Here is a 16,199-nt window from a genome sequence, read left to right on the forward strand (position 1 = left end):
AAAAAATTATTTTCCAGGACATTTCTGTATTTTTCTCATTTTCCATGACTGGAAAACTGCACTGCAAAATTCCAGGTTTTCTGAGACATGTGGGAGCCCTGATTAATCTGCATATCATGTAACCTGAATAACATGTTTAATCAATTGACAGCCCTAAATTTGAATTAATGTAAAAACTCAGACTGCTTGCCAACATTTTCAGATTAGGCAGGTAAAGTTTTCTAGAATGCAGATAAAAAATAAAACATAATTTGGATTTCATTTACAAAGTTTATTAATGTAAACGTATTAAACTGAAAATCCTACAAACCATTTAGAAAACACACACATTAAAGCAAATATGTAAACAACACAAATACAGAGAAGCATAAAAGAACACATGGACACATCTGAATCAATTTAAATAAATCTAAACTACGTGTTCATTTCTCAAAAGCTTTATTATAAAGGGTTAAAAACATAAATACTACACTGTGCGTTGTAAAGCTTTTAGATGACAGAGAAAGAGAGAGAAACAATCTCACACTGAATCACCATACAAGGGTTGGAAACAGGCTCAGGTTGATCTGAGTCATACTACACACACTCTCACAGACACACACACTCTCACGGTGTAATGCATAAAGGAAAATCTACAAGCAGTGTCTATCAAAAAATAAGGCTATTCACATACTTCAAGTCTTATAAATCAGGGGCTAACATCACCTCTACACAAACAAAATATATTACATCAGTATTTAAGCAAATGTGCCTCCACTATTCAAACAAAAATGTATGACATCAACATACATAATAAGGCATTGATTTTCAGCTTGTAAAAAAAAAAAAAAAAAAAACATTGGGAAAGCCCAAAAATGATCACGAGTGTCCCGCGATGATCAGAGGAGGTCCGTTGACACTTAAAGAGGCAGTGAAATTCCTTCCATTCCAACAGAACAGCCTAAAACAAGGCATTGAGAACATGTTAATTAAGTTTAATTACGTTAGAATAATCACAAAGACCAGTGGGAATCATTTCAACTGCTTCGCTGAATGTATTAAGTGATAGCACACAACAAATACCAATGGAAGTGTACACTAGGTGCACGTGAGTTAGTACTATGGCTCAATGTCTTAATTTTCCTCCTGGGGCGTGGCCTCTCTGCGTGGGAGGAGCATTGCAACAGTACCCAGTAGCCCCCTACGCAGGACGTATGGACAAGCCGGCCCACTGGGGATGTCAGCAAATCCTGCAAAAGGATAAATAGTAGTTTAGTAAAGTAATGTATAGATGATTAAAAAAAATACAAATACAAGTATATCTATGTTATGCAGCCATATTATTGGTCAGCATTAATCTCACCTTTCATAACGACCTCAGGTAGGCCATATGGTTCGTACTCAGTGTCATCGTAAGCAGCAGAAATGCGGTTGCGGTTTTGTCGGATGCGTTCTGCGAGGTGAGCTGGGTCACTCACAGGGAACGCCTTGGACAAAAGCAGTTGGTTTGTAACAGATTGTGGGGTGGGAGAGAGGGGCGGTGAGTCTGCAGGCTCGTTATCATCTTCATCTTCAGTCTCCAGCTCTACTCCATCTGTCTGGGTGCTTGCGTGGAGTAGAGGTTGCTTCTCTAGAGGGCCACTGAAGAAACCCAAATCTCTGCTCTCCTCTGTCTGTGTGGACACCTCTCTGACTTCCATTCTGTTAGCATCTCCAGTGATCTTGCTGGCCTCTGCCCTTTCACCCTGAGCAGCGTTAGAGTCATTCAGGCTTGGTACCAAAACTTCTACAGTAGTGTGATAGTTGTTCTGTTGATCTGTAGTGTCTCCTTGACAATGGCCGTGTTGATTCAAAGCAGCAGTTTCCATAGTTTCAACCTCATTATGTCCAGAAACTAATGGGGCAGAAATCTGGGAATCTTTAGTCCCATTGGACTCTGTGGTTGGCTTTGCGATGATTACTTTGGTTTGGAAGGGAACATTGATTAAAGCATCTTTGTGGCCGTTTTCTCTAGTTACAACTGCTTTTGTCTGATGCCGAGTCATTGAGGCAATCCTCTGCACCTCTGATTTAACATCATCTGTTAGTTCGGTCTGAAGAAGTGACAGTTTGTCTTCAGCATTACAGACTGGAGGACTTTGGTTACTGTGGATAACATAGTTGCTTTGACATTCTTGTTGAGCATTTTCTTTTGTCATCTTCTCATTTGCAGTCAAGAGGTCCTGAAAACAGTTAAAGGGTTAGTTCTTCCAATAATTAATACTCTGTCATGATTCACTCACCCTCATGTCATTCCAAACACATATGTCTTTCTATCTTTCTTTAATGAAATACAAAAGGAGAAATTTAGCAGAAAGTCCCAGGGGTTCTTTTCCATTCAATGAAAGTAAATGGGGACAGATGATGTCAAGATCCAAAAGCAACATGTATGTGTCAAAAGTAATCCATAAGACTCGTATGCTATATTACAAGCATTCTGAAGCCATACGATGGCTTTGTGTGAGAAACAGACAAAGATGTAAGACGTTATTCACTGAAAATCTCGCCCTCCATAGCAGTTTTCAAATGTCATTTGCACTTCAGCATATTTAACCCTATAACGCCGTATGTATCAAATATGATACACAATGTTTGACGGCTCCTGTTTCACTCTCTGTTCAAGCTGAAAAGCAAAACAAAAATAAAAAATGGTATGCAAGTTTCACGTTTATGGCACCATCTAGTGGTTATTCATGAAAAAAGTGGTTTCAATGTTTATATAGATCTATTTAAAATGCTGGCGGTCTTCCGCAAAAAAATTACTTTTGCGTTGGGATAAATGACATTTTGAAATTAAATGAAATTTTAATAAAGTAAAAGTAACCGTAATGATTACATTGTTACTGATATTTTAAAATGAGTATTTGCTGAATATAAGCAAATTATGCTTGGTTAAAATTAGTATATTATTTGAAAAAGCATGTTGAAATTACATGTACAGTTGAAGTCAGAAGTTTACATACACCTTATCCTTATACATTTAAATTCAGTTTTTCACAATTCCTGACATTTAATCGTAGAAAACATTCCCTGTCTTAGGTCAGTTAGGATCACTATTTTAAGAATGTGAAATGTCAGAATTATAGTAGAGAGAATGGTTTATTTCAGCTTTTATTCCTTTCATCACATTCCCAGTGGGTCAGAAGTTTACATACACTTTGTTAGTATTTGTTAGCATTGACTTTAAATTGTTTAACTTAGGTCAAACGTTTTGGGTAGCCTTCCACAAGCTTCTCACAATAAGATGATGGAATTTTGGCCCATTCCTCCAGACAGAACTGGTGTAACTGAGTCAGGTTTGTAGGCCTCATTGCTCGCACATGCTTTTTCAGTTCTGTCCACAAATTTTCTATCAGACTGAAGTCAGGGCTTTGTGATGGCCACTCCAATACCTTGACTTTGTTGTCCTTAAGTCATTTTGCCACAACGTTGTAGGTATGCTTGGGGTCATTGTCCATTTGGAAGATCCATTTGCGACTGAGCTTTAACTTTCTGGCTGATGTCTTGAGATGTTGCTTCAATATATCCACATAATTTTCCTTCCTCATGATGCCATCTATTTTGTGAAGTGCACCAGTCCCTCCTGAAGCAAAGCACCCCCACAACATGATGCTGCTACCCCCATGCTTCACAGTTGGGATGTTGTTCTTCGGCTTGCAAGCTTGCAAGCCTCACCCTTTTTCCTCCAAACATAATGATGGTCATTATGGCCAAAAAGTAAAATTTTTGTTTCACCAGACCAGAGGACATTTCTCCAAAAAGTAAGATCTTTGTCCCCATGTGCACTTGCAAACTGTAGTGGTACCTTCAGGCATTTGGAAATTGCTCCCTAGGAAGATCCAGACTTGTGGAGTTCCACAATTGTTTTCTGAGGTCTTGGCTGATTTCTTTAGATTTTTTCCATGATGTCAAACAATGATGCACTGCGTTTGAAGGTAGGCCTTAAAATACATCCACAGGTACACCTCCAATTCAGTACACCTCCTATTAGAAGCTAATTGGCTAATTGTCTAAAGTGTATGTAAACTTCTGACCCACTGGAATTGTGATATATTCAAGTGAAACAATTTGTCTGTAAGCAATTGTTGGAAAAATTACTCATGTCATGCACAAAGTAGATGTCCTAAATGACTTGCCAAAACTATAGTTCGCTAATATGAAATCTGTGGAGTGGTTAAAAAATTAGTTTTAATGACTTCAACCTAAGTGTATGTAAACTTCTGACTTCAACTGTATCAAATATGTTACAAAATATGTTACAACAGGCTTTTGAGGTATCTCTCTCAATCACCATTACATTAAGTTCATGCCCACTATAAAATAAAATAAAAATAACAGAGCTTTGAAAATTCTGACATATACTTTTTATAAGACATATTTAAAGTGCAAACTAATATTTCTGTGTAATTTCATATATGCAGCCTGCTCCGTCATTATAAAGATTCCATTATTTTACATTACAAGCTATAATGACGTCATCTTACCATAAGTTCCTGAGACTTAGCGAAAACGTTTGACAATTTCCCTTTTTTAAATTTCAATATAGTGTCTGGTGCATAAAATACCCATGATAAAAAACATTTTTTTTTCTTTTTTATTCCTCCCCAATTTGGAATGCCCAGTTTCCAATGCGCTCTAGGTCCTCGTGGTGGCGTAGTGACTTGCCTTAATCCGGGTGGCGGAGGATGAATCTCAGTTGCCTCTGCATCCGAGACGTCAATCCGCACATCTTATCACGAGGCTTGTTGAGCGCGTTACCACGGAGACATAGCACGTGTGGAGGCTTCACGCTATTCTCCGCGGCATCCACGTACAACTCACCATGTGTCCCACCGAGAGTGAGAACCACATTATTGCGACCACGAGGAGGTTACCCCATGTGACTCTACCCTCCGTAGCAACAGGGCCAATTTGGTTGCTTAGGAAACCTGGCTGGAGTCACTCAGCACACCCTAGATTCGAACTCGCGACTCCAGGGGTGGTAGTCAGCGTCAATACTCGCTGAGCCACCCAGGCTCCCTGATAAAAACTGTTTATTGAAAAATATGTTTTACTCATAGTGTATTTAATGTGCTGAATTGAACTGTGATACATTTCAATCCACATTTACAGACCAAGGAGAGTAAACTGGCATGGCCAAGCATTTGGTATCTCTGAAAAGCCCAGGGAGTCCTCTGATAATACCCCAAGATTAATCACTGTTGCATTTGTGGGCTAAGAAAAATTTAAATAACAAATGTCCTATACAAAAATGAATTGCTGGGCCATGAATTGCTTTGCCTTTTTTCAGATTTCTTTTTGTAGTTTGTCTAATGGTACTAAAAACAGTTTAATTAAAAAAAAAAAAATGAATTTTTAATTAAAAAAAAAAGAAAAAAACAAAAAAATTGGTTATTAATAAACGTGATCATAATGATGATTGCACATTCAAAAAGAGACACTAAAAACAAACTTAAGTTTGAAAGGTTCATTAAAATAACTAAGCATTTAATAGAAATAACTATATAATAAATGAACTTACACATTTTAAAATGTTTGATCATGTTGTTTTAGTGTGTTTCTAATGGAAATATACAAAATTTTATGTTTTAAATTTTGATTTAAGTACCCTCTTGGAATATCTGAAGGCAAATAAAAACAGATTTTCCCCCTCCAAGAGCATAATAATAGAGCAGATTTTATACAGGTGAAAAACTAATAGCTTGGCCCATAATTCAAAGAGGTGTTGATTTCACTTTCTTCATTTATAAGAATTACCACAGGTCTGACCATGAATGGCTCGTCATTAAATAGGTCAATGTAACTACGGTTTCTATAAAACAAACTTTAGCATTTTGTTTTGGAAAAAAACAACCTATACACATTTAAAATCTATAATTTAAAAGGCTTTGTTATAATACAAACTTTTATAGTTTCAATATGAATCTATTATTATGAATCTAAAATGTCTGGTCTGTCTGACGAAGATGTTTGACATTCTCCATAGTGCTTTTAAGTAGAAAATTCTTCATTTAATTCAGGTTTTGTGGTCTGCGCCGCACTGTTTAGCATTCTGCGTGATCCAGTCAAGCTGGTTTATGACACATCCAGTAAAGCACTTCTGGGATAAACCACTGAACCTTTTAAGGGGGATCCCACACACTAGATCATCTTTTATTATAAAGTACAAGCAGTCTTCATTTTAGCTAACCTGTGTGAAGACCTTTTATCACAAAATCATGCTGAAAGAGATTCTGGGGTTCTGCTGGGCCCCTTGTTTCAGAGTTTCAAAGACAAGACTGCTTTGAGTAGAATCTGCAAGTTGTCATAAGTACAGTAATTCTGAAACAGCGCGAGCACAGCATTAAATCAGGCAGTGCTGACTAGTTGTTCATATAACAATCTGTAGTTAAAGACAGGCCTACACATCATGATTTTTGTTGTAATCAGTGAATTTTATTAATAATAATAATAGTAAAAAAAGAATCTGTAAGCACATTTTGTTTTAGAATTTGTATTTAATATAGTTGCATTAGGACCAATTACTGGATTGCATTTAAAATGTAGTTGAAAAGTAATTAAAAAGTCTGCCAACAAGCCTTTTGCAACATTTTTATTAAATTTATCTCTAATTTGTTATATCTGCTCTGTCAAAATCTGAAATGATAGAATTATTTGACAACAGACTGCTGAGGGCAGAAAATACAATAAAACTGCATTTCTTATTTCCAAATATTTATTCCTTAAAGAAAGAATCGTTAATGGAACAGTTAAGGAATAAGAATCAGAAACGGAAGCATTCAATACTTTGATACCCATCCCTGAAGCCGTTTGGCATCACTAACGTCAAATCTTGCATGATGCGTCTTTACATTAGGGATGTAACATTTCAAACTATACCTCAGTTTTAAAATGGACGGATATCATACCATTGAAATATTATGATTGACGGTATTGCATGAATATGAGAGATTTTTTCAGAACTTTTCTAAAATCCAAATCAGTTTAATTAAAACAGAATTGTCAACATTTACACAGCATCATATAAACTTGGTGCGAAAAAGATAAATATTTAAGTACTTTTTAAATTTAAATCATCGCTTCCGGTAAACTTCACGAGAGGGTGGAGCTCAAGCGGTCCCTCGTGTGACGTATTCACGTTGCCAAGATTACCAAGCTACTGTACAGCGTTTCTCCTTCTCAATTATAAACAGCGCTGCTCTTCCGGTAGTGCATGCACTTGCGTCAGTTCTCGCGTGTTTCAAAGGCCAATGTGATTAAGTCACACGCACGTACCGCTGCAGAACGGTAGCATGAGTTACAGTTAAAAATAGTACTTAAATATTATCTTTTTTTGCACCAAAAGCGATCGTATCACTTTAGAAGACATTAATTTAACAGCTGGTGTAGTATGGATGAAGTTTATACTGACTGTGATATTTGGAGCTTCAAATGAGAAAACTCCATTCACTTGCATTTTATGGACCTACTAAACTAATTTTTCTTCAAATGTGTTCTGGTGAAGAAAGAAAGTCATACACACTTGGGATATCATGAGGGTGAGTAAATAATGAGAGAATTTTCATTTTTGGGTGAACTATCCCTTTAAAATCACATTTCGTACATCACGATGGCGCCGTGGATGGCCGCCTCGGTGTGGAGCGCTTCTGTTGTTTTGTTGTTTTTGTTTGTTTGTCCTGTGTTTAGTAATCTTTTTCCAGTCAGTTTTACCAGAGACGAACTGCTGAACATTCAACAGCATATACCAGTCAATCTTTTCCCGGACTTTGAATATTCGGATATTTGTTTGACATTTCAGTCGGAGGCGCGGCTGTGTTTTTTAAACGCGCTATGAGACGCAGGTGAGGGAGACGAGCAGGCACGCTGGTCAAACTCCGTCGGCGGGGCTTTCGAACAACGCTGCCGAATATTCATCTAGCGAATCTCTGCTCTCTCCCTAACAAAAGGGACGAACTACATCTCCTCACCCGCACAAACAAGGACTTTTCAACCTCTGCTGCCTTGTGCTTCACAGAAACCTGGCTGAGTGAAGCCATTCCGGACAGCGCATTACATCTGCCAGGCTTCAAGCTGTTCAGAGCGGATCGCATCGCGACGTTAACGGGGAAAGCGAGAGGCGGTGGAACATGCTTTTACATCAGTGAAAGTTGGTGTGCAGATGTAACAACGTTAAAGAAGATGTGCTGTCCTAATTTGGAAGCGCTCTTTATTAACTGTAAGCCTTTTTACTCGCCGCGGGAGTTTTCCTCGTTTATTCTGGTGAGTGTGTATATCGCGCCAAACGTGTGTTTGAATGCCGCGCTGCAACAGCTGGCTGATCAAATCACAGACACAGAACAATAATACCTGGACTCAGTTATTATTATTCTTGGGGATTTTAACAAAGCAAACCTCACACGTGAACTGCCCAAATACAAACAGCACATTACAGAGACAGAAATATACTGGATCATTGCTACATAACAATATAGGATGCATATCGCTCTGTCCCTAGAGCAGCTTTGGGACTCTCTGATCACTGTCTGGTTCATCTTCTTCAAACCTACAGACAGAAATTAAAATCTGCTAAGCCTGTAGTAAGGACTGTAAAGAGATGGACCAATGAAACAGAGCTGGAATTACAAGCCTGCTTTGACTGCACTGATTGGAGTGTTTTTGAGGCTGCAGCCACAGACCTGGACGAGTTCACATATACTGTTACATCATATATCAGTTTCTGTGAGGATATGTGCATTCCTACTAGGACTTATTTAACATTTACCAACGACAAACCATGGTTTACAGTGGAACTCAAGCAGCTTCGTCAGGCCAAAGAGGATGCTTACAGAGTTGGGGATAAAGTCTTGTACAATCAGGCCAGGAACACACTGAATAAGGGAATCAGAGTGGCTAAAAGAAGATACTCTGAGAAGCTGAAAAACACGTTTTCAGCTAACGACCCTGCATCAGTGTGCAGTGGCATGAAACAACTTACGAATTACAGGACTCCTACCCCCAACCCTGTGGTGGACCAACAACTGGCTGACGACCTGAATGTGTTCTACTGCAGATTTGAAAGGCCCAATCTCACACCCCACACCCACTCTGACCTTCACTTCACACAAACACCAACACCTCCTGCAACCCCCCTCCTCCCCCCTCCTGCTACTCAACCTGCACTTAAGATCTGTGAAGATGATGTGAGCCGCGTCTATCGAAAACAAAGGTTAAGGAAAGCACAGGGCCCAGATGGCGTTTCACCTGCATGTCTTAGATCCTGCGCTAACCAGCTGGGCCCCATCTTCACACAGATCTTCAATAGATCACTGGAGCAGTGTTAAGTCCCATGCTGCTTCAAACGTTCCACTATCATCCCCATCCCAAAGAAACCAAAAATCACAGGACTTAAATGACTACAGACCTGTCGCCCTGACTTCTGTGGTCAAGAAGTAATTTGAGAGACTGGTGTTGGCCCACCTGAAGGACATCACTGGACCCTTTCTAGATCCCCTTCAATTTGCTTAGAGCAAACAGGTCTGTGGATGATGCAGTCAACAAGGAATTGCATCATATCCTGCAACATCTGGACAGACCAGGGACACCATCAACAACACCATCATCCCCGCTATTCTCTGGACTAAATTACACCAACTCTCTGTTCCCACGTCTATCTGTCAGTGGATTACCAGCTTTCTGACAGACAGGCAGCAGCTTGTGAAACAGGGGAAATTCATTTCCAGCACCTGTACAATCAGCACTGGTGCCCCCCAGGGATGTGTGCTCTCCCCACTACCCTTCTCCCTCTACACCAACGACTGCATCGCCAAGGACCCCTCTGTCAAGCTCCTGAAGTTCGCAGATGACACTACTGTCATCGGACTCATCCGAGATGATGATGAGTCTACATACAGAAGGGAGGTTAAACAGCTGGCTGTCTGGTGCAGTCAAAACAACCTTGAGCTAAACATGCTCAAAATGGTGGAAATTATTGTGGACTTTAGGAGGAACCCCCCCAACACTGTCCCCCCTCACCATTCTAAATAGCACTGTGGCAGCAGTGGAATCATTCAGGTTCCTGGGCACTACCATCTCACAGGATCTGAAGTGGGAGACCCACATTGACTCATTAAGGAAGTTCAACCTGCCACAGGCACTGCTGATACAGTTCTACTCAGCGGTCATTGAGTCTGTCCTCTGCACTTCAATAACTGTCTGGTTTGGTTCAGCTACGCAATCAGACATCAGAAGACTACAAAAGGTCAGTTCGGACTGCTGAGAGGATTATTGGTTGCCCCCTGCCCCCCCTTCAAGAACCATACACTTCCAGAGTGAAGAAAAAGGCTGGAAAAATCACTCTGGACCCCACTCACCCTGCCCACTACCTTTTTGAACTGTTGCCTTCTGGCCGACGCTTCAGAGCTCTGAGCACCAGAACCGTCAGGCACAGGAACAGTTTTTTCCCCCAGGCTATCCATCTCATGAACAGTTAAAACTGCTGCTTTGAGCAATAATTAATGTGCAATACACAGCTTAGTCTTTTTATATTATCCCACCTCTTCTGCCATTACATTCCCTTGCACTGTACATAACCGATTTGTATTTAGATTTGCACTACGTATGTGTATGTATGTATGTATACGTATTCATATATGTGTATATGTATGTATATGTATGTCTCTCTCTCTCTCTCATATATATATGTCTATTGTGTATTCTATATATACTTTTTCTTTTCAATATTTATCTATTTTATTATTCAATTTTAATTATTTTTTAAAAGTCTTGTTGCTGTTTTTGTATTGTGTACTGGAAGCTCCTGTCACCAAGACAAATTCCTTGTATGTGTAAGCATACTTGGCAATAAAGCTCATTCTGATTCTGATTCTGATTTCAGAATTTGCGAATAAATAATGCCACATGCATGTTATGAGACACTATTTACCTCAGCAGATCCCTGAGATTCATTCACATCATTCATCATATGTGTTTCGGTTGACACATGTTCCCCCAAGTTGGTCTGCTCAATCCCCTCCTCCAGTCCACATCGATATTTCATGTCTGTGACAGTGCACTGGTGCATCATGGTCCTACAGCAGACAGTGTGTAGACAGAGGAGAGAAAAGGTCTTGCACTAAGGGTCCTGTATAAACATCTCTCATACACAAAACCTGTTTACCTTTCCATAATATACTGTCTCAGGACCAAAATACTTATAATTAACTTTAAGAGCCTACCACTGCCTTCTAAATGCATTTTGAACAAACACAGTTTACACTATTGTACTGCTTATCATATATTCATCTTAAAATGGCTGTGCGGTGTGTTACCTCGTCTGTTGGGACTGTGTGTGCAGCTTGGTGAGTCTGCAGGGAAGGAAAATTTCAAACTCTTTAAGCATGATGGTGGGGGAGTTGATGGCAGTTGTTTCTCCCATGGCCGAAACCTTCCAGAGTTCTAGTTTCTCAGCTTGTGTTCTGTTCTGCTCAGAGAGGTGCTGGATTTGAGCTTGTAGTGCTTGTATCTGGGGGGTCAAACAAAATATGAATTAAGTAAAATAAACTAGATTCTACAGTGTTGCTTTGCCATTGCTAATGACCCTGTCTCGGTGATCCGATCATATGTGGTCAGGTGAGACACATCGCTGTTTACACCTGGTCGCTCAAATGAGTCTTCTGTGACCACTTGTGTTCGGATTTCGAGGGGAGGGTCTCTGATTTCATGATGACATACAGTTGAAGTCAGAAGTTTACATACACCTTAGCCAAATACATTTAAACTCAGCTGTTCACAATTCCTGACATTTAATTGTAGAAAACATTCACTGTCTTAGGTCAGTTAGGATCACTACTTTATTTTAAGAATGTGAAATGTCAGGATAATAGTAAAGAGAATGATTTATTTCAGCTTTTATTTCTTTCATCACATTCCCAGTGGGTCAGAAGTTTACATACACGGGGGCCTGGGTAGCTCAGTGGTAAAATACGCTGGCTACCACACCTGGAATTTGCTAGTTCGAATCCAGGGTGTGCTGAGTTACTCTAGCCAGGTCTCCTAAGCAACCAAACTGGCCCGGTTGCTAGGGAGGGTAGAGTCACATGGGGTAACCTCCTCGTGGTCACTATAATGTGGTTCGTTCTCGGTGGGGCGTGTGGTGAGTTGGGCGTGGTTGCCACGGTGGATGGCGTGAAGCCTCCACACGTGCTATGTCTCCGTGGCAATGCTCTCAACAAGCCACATGATAAGATGTGCGGGTTAACGGTCTCAGATGTGGAGGCAACTGGGATTCGTCCTCCGCCACCCGGACTGAGGCGAATCACTACGCGACCACGAGGACTTAAAAAGCACATTGGGATTTGGGCATTCCAAATTGGGAGAAAAAGGGGAAAAAAATCCCACCCCCCAAAAAAATAAAAATAAAGTTTACATACACTTTGTTAGTATTTGGTAGCATTGCCTTTAAATTGTTTAACTTGGGTAAAACGTTTTGGGTAGCCTTCCACAAGCTTCTCACAATAAGTTGCTGGAATTGTGGCCCATTCCTCTAGATAGAACTGGTGTAACTGAGTCAGGTTTGTAGGCTTCCTTGCTCGCACACGCTTTTTCAGTTCTGCCCACAAATTTTCTATTAGACTGAAGTCAGGGCTTTGTGATGGCCACTCCAGTATCTTGACTTTGTTGTCCTTAAGCTATTTTGCCACAACGTTGGAGGTATGCTTGGGGTCATTGTCCATTTGCGACCGAGCTTTACCTTTCTGGCTGATGTCTTGAGATGTTGCTTCAATATATCCACATAAATTCCCTTCCTCATGATGCCATGTGAAGTGCACCAGTCCCTCCTGCAGCAAAGCACCCCCACAACATGATGCTGCCACCCCCATGCTTCATGGTTGGGATGGTGTTCTTCGGCTTGCAAGCCTCATCCTTTTTCCTACAAACATTATAATGGTCATTATGGCCATTTTGTTTCATCAGACCAGAGGACATTTCTCCAAAAAGTAAGATCTTTATCCCCATGTGCATTTGTAAACTATAGTCTGGCTTTTTTATGGCGGTTTTGGAGCAGTGGCTTCTTCCTTGCTTAGCAGCCTTTCAGTTTATGTCGATATAGGACTCGTTTTACTGTGGATATAGATACTTGTCTACCCGTTTCCTCCAGCATCTTCACAAGGTCCTTTGCTGTTGTTCTGGGATTGATCTGCACTTTTCGCACCAAACTATGTTCATCTAAAGGAGACAGAATGCGTCTCCTTCCTGAGCAGTATGATGGCTGCGTGGTCCCATGCTGTTTATACTCGCGTACTATTGTTTGTACAGATGAACCTGGTACCTTCAGGCATTTGGAAATTGCTCCCAAGGATGAACCAGATTTTTTTTCTGAGGTCTTGGCTGATTTCTTTTGATTTTCCCATAATGTCAAGCAAAGAGGCACTGAGTTTGAAGGTAGGCCTTAAAATACATCCACAGGTACACCTTCAATTCAGTACACCTCCTATCAGAAGCTAATTGGCTAAAGGCGTGACATCATTTTCTGGAATTTTCCAAGCTGCTTAAAGGCACAGTTAACTTAGTGTATGTAAACTTCTGACCCACTGGAATTGTGATATAGTCGAATAAAAGTGTAACAATCTGTCTGTAAACAACTGTTGGAAAAATTACTCATGTCATGCACAAAGTAGATGTCCTAAACAACTTGCCAAAACTATAGTTTGCTAATATTAAATCTGTGGCGTGATTAAGAAATTAGTTTTAATGACTTCAACCTAAGTGTATGTAAACTTCTGACTTCAACTGTAGCACTGACCACTTGTGATCGGATCATCAAAATGCATCTTCATATCAGGTGTAAATGGGGTCATTGTTTTCTGAGGGGTTTATAAGAGGGTCTTTTTAGCTGTTTTATCATCCACCAGGCAGAGTTATGTGCTGAAATGTAATACCAGGGTTAGGGACTAACCCTAACTTTCAAGGCCAAAACATACTCTTCGCAAATATGTTAACACAGTTACGCATTATTGATTTAGTGTGTCGTGGCATTCTGAAATGGGTCAGACTGCAATTCAAGAATGCGTTACATTCCCAGTGTTGCCATAAGGGTTGCACTAGCTGATATTAGTGTAAACTGTCCACTTCTACAGTGAGTTAGTTTGGCAAGTATGTTAAGATTTATATATTTTTTGCCAACTTACCTGAACACCACCACACTGGAACAAACTTTTGAAGGTAACTCTATCACCCACTTGACTACTGAGGTTTGTTACCACCACAGTAACGCAAGAACACATCAAGTATGTTCAACTGGATTGCACGTTGGCAAACCATTGGTCAAACGCTCTGGTCTGTGTTGCGCACTTCCGTAAAGTATATTTCTGGCCCAAGTATGAGCAATAATATTGATGCTTCCACTTACACACATCCAGATTTTCCAGCAATTAATCAGATATTTATAAAATAATTTTTCTAAGTGACCAAATCACAGGCAATCAGAGCATATTTAATGTTAAAGGGGTCATGAGGAATCAAATGCTCCTTGATATTTTGACATATAAGTGGTCTTTCTACTATAAAAACATACTGTAAATTTCAGAACTCAAAATGTAATCCCCAATGCAATAAAAGCATTTATTGAAACCAAACTGCCAAAACGCCACCTCCTCTACATCCGTATATTAGTGATGTCACAAAGGGTACTCATTAATTCATGACCGCCTCTATAGCAAAAACATCAATGCCTACATTAAATCATCACACCCTTGGCCCCGCCCACTGGGGTGGGGGGGGGTCAGTTCACAAAGTGAGAGAGCAGGATATAGGCCTACTGCTCTGCTTCTTGTTGTTTTGTGCATAAAATGCTCAACAAACTGTTCTTTCACCCATCTGTACTATTTTGAATTGTTGGTGTATGTAAACATGCATTAGATGGACGTCTTTGACCGTTTTGATGCGTTTCCGGCGATGTACACCTCAGTGCAGGATGACACTGGAAACTGGATGTGTGCGTCTTCAGAGTGGATTGCATGTTTTGTCGACTGATATCAGCGTTGATTACTTGTGAACCAGTCATAAAACGATTTATGCTTTGCCAAGGAATTGTCATTGAATGATGGCACAGTTAAAAACACTATTGGACCTGATCAAAAATGTAAGTAAATAGTTCCATTCATGAATATTTCAAATTTCATGACTGTTTGATAGTTTATGGTGCTGACACCTTGTCTACACCGGGCAAGTCCGTAGACGTGACACAACGGCTTGAGGCTGTCTACACCGGGCGCGTCGACACAAACTTTCTAAACCATTTATTTATGTTGTTGGCAGTAGTAGCGCCAGCGCAAAATGGAACGGAATGCCTGTTTACTGTTGCCGTGATGTGCTGCAACTGACACTTCCATGGTAGACAGCATCATTGATTATAATGAGTCCTATTGCTTTTGACGTGACTCTCACGTCCGGAGAAATCAGGGTATAAGTGTTAACAGTTGTGCTTGAGATGAACAGTTTAATATATTTGGATGCAATGTGTTGGATGTGCGTTGTGTAAACCCTGAAATGTAGTTTTATAATATTGTGGGGTTGTTCATTCTCTGCCGATTGAATTTCAAATATGGCTGCATTTGAGGGGCTGAACGATGTTAGCCAGTCAGAACTGTGGGCGTTTCATGACCCCTGTAAATATACAGCTAAATCACATGCTACATGACATTAGCCAAAAAGGAAAAGTAATTTCGGACGCCATTTAGTCAAAGTTAACTTTTTTTTTTTTTTGCACTGATGTATCATGCACAAAAGGCCCATTTCCACCATCGGGCAGAACGGTTCTAGTTGTGGAAGTGTGCCATTCCGTAGCGATCCTGACTTTGATCCTTGCCGCGGTTTCTGTTCCACTGTGGTGCTATGAAATCAGGGATAGAAAGTGACCAATCGTGAGTTTCCACGTCACTACAGGGTTCTCGGTCCTGAGAAGGGTTAGCTTTATCTGAGCTGAGAATTCCATGCCAGGAATTGTTTGGAAACCATTTTCAAGTGGAAACGCTACTGGAACCATTAAGGTTCCAGTAGCGTTTCTGGAACAGTGCAGTGGTGGCTCAGCGGTTAAAGCTCTGGGTTACTGATCAGAAGGTTGGGGGTTCAAGCCCCAGCACTGCCAAGATGCCACTGTTGGGCCCTTGAGCAAGGCCCTTGACCCTATCTGCTCCAGGGGCACC

General features: G+C 40.4%; 1 protein-coding gene across 4 annotated transcripts in view; it reads right to left on the reverse strand.

Annotated features, from left to right (window-relative positions):
- Positions 1 to 804: 804 nt before the first annotated feature.
- Positions 805 to 16,199, reverse strand: part of LOC127417933 (centromere protein F-like) — a 52,991-nt gene continuing 37,596 nt past the window's right edge. For 2 of the 4 annotated variants that reach the window (XM_051658208.1, XM_051658210.1), the window contains 4 exons: positions 11,325 to 11,518; positions 10,940 to 11,084; positions 1,343 to 2,201; positions 805 to 1,229 (listed from right to left, as the gene is read on the reverse strand). In XM_051658208.1, the coding sequence (XP_051514168.1) occupies positions 1,114 to 1,229; positions 1,343 to 2,201; positions 10,940 to 11,084; positions 11,325 to 11,518 (1,314 nt within the window). In that variant the 3' untranslated portion in view covers positions 805 to 1,113. The remainder of the gene's footprint in view (positions 1,230 to 1,342; positions 2,202 to 10,939; positions 11,085 to 11,324; positions 11,519 to 16,199) is intronic. The other 2 variants (XR_007893344.1, XM_051658209.1) reach the window with 2 other exon arrangements.

The sequence above is a fragment of the Myxocyprinus asiaticus genome, chromosome 27, assembly GCF_019703515.2.
Source record: "Myxocyprinus asiaticus isolate MX2 ecotype Aquarium Trade chromosome 27, UBuf_Myxa_2, whole genome shotgun sequence".
NCBI classification, from domain to species: Eukaryota; Metazoa; Chordata; class Actinopteri; order Cypriniformes; family Catostomidae; genus Myxocyprinus; species Myxocyprinus asiaticus.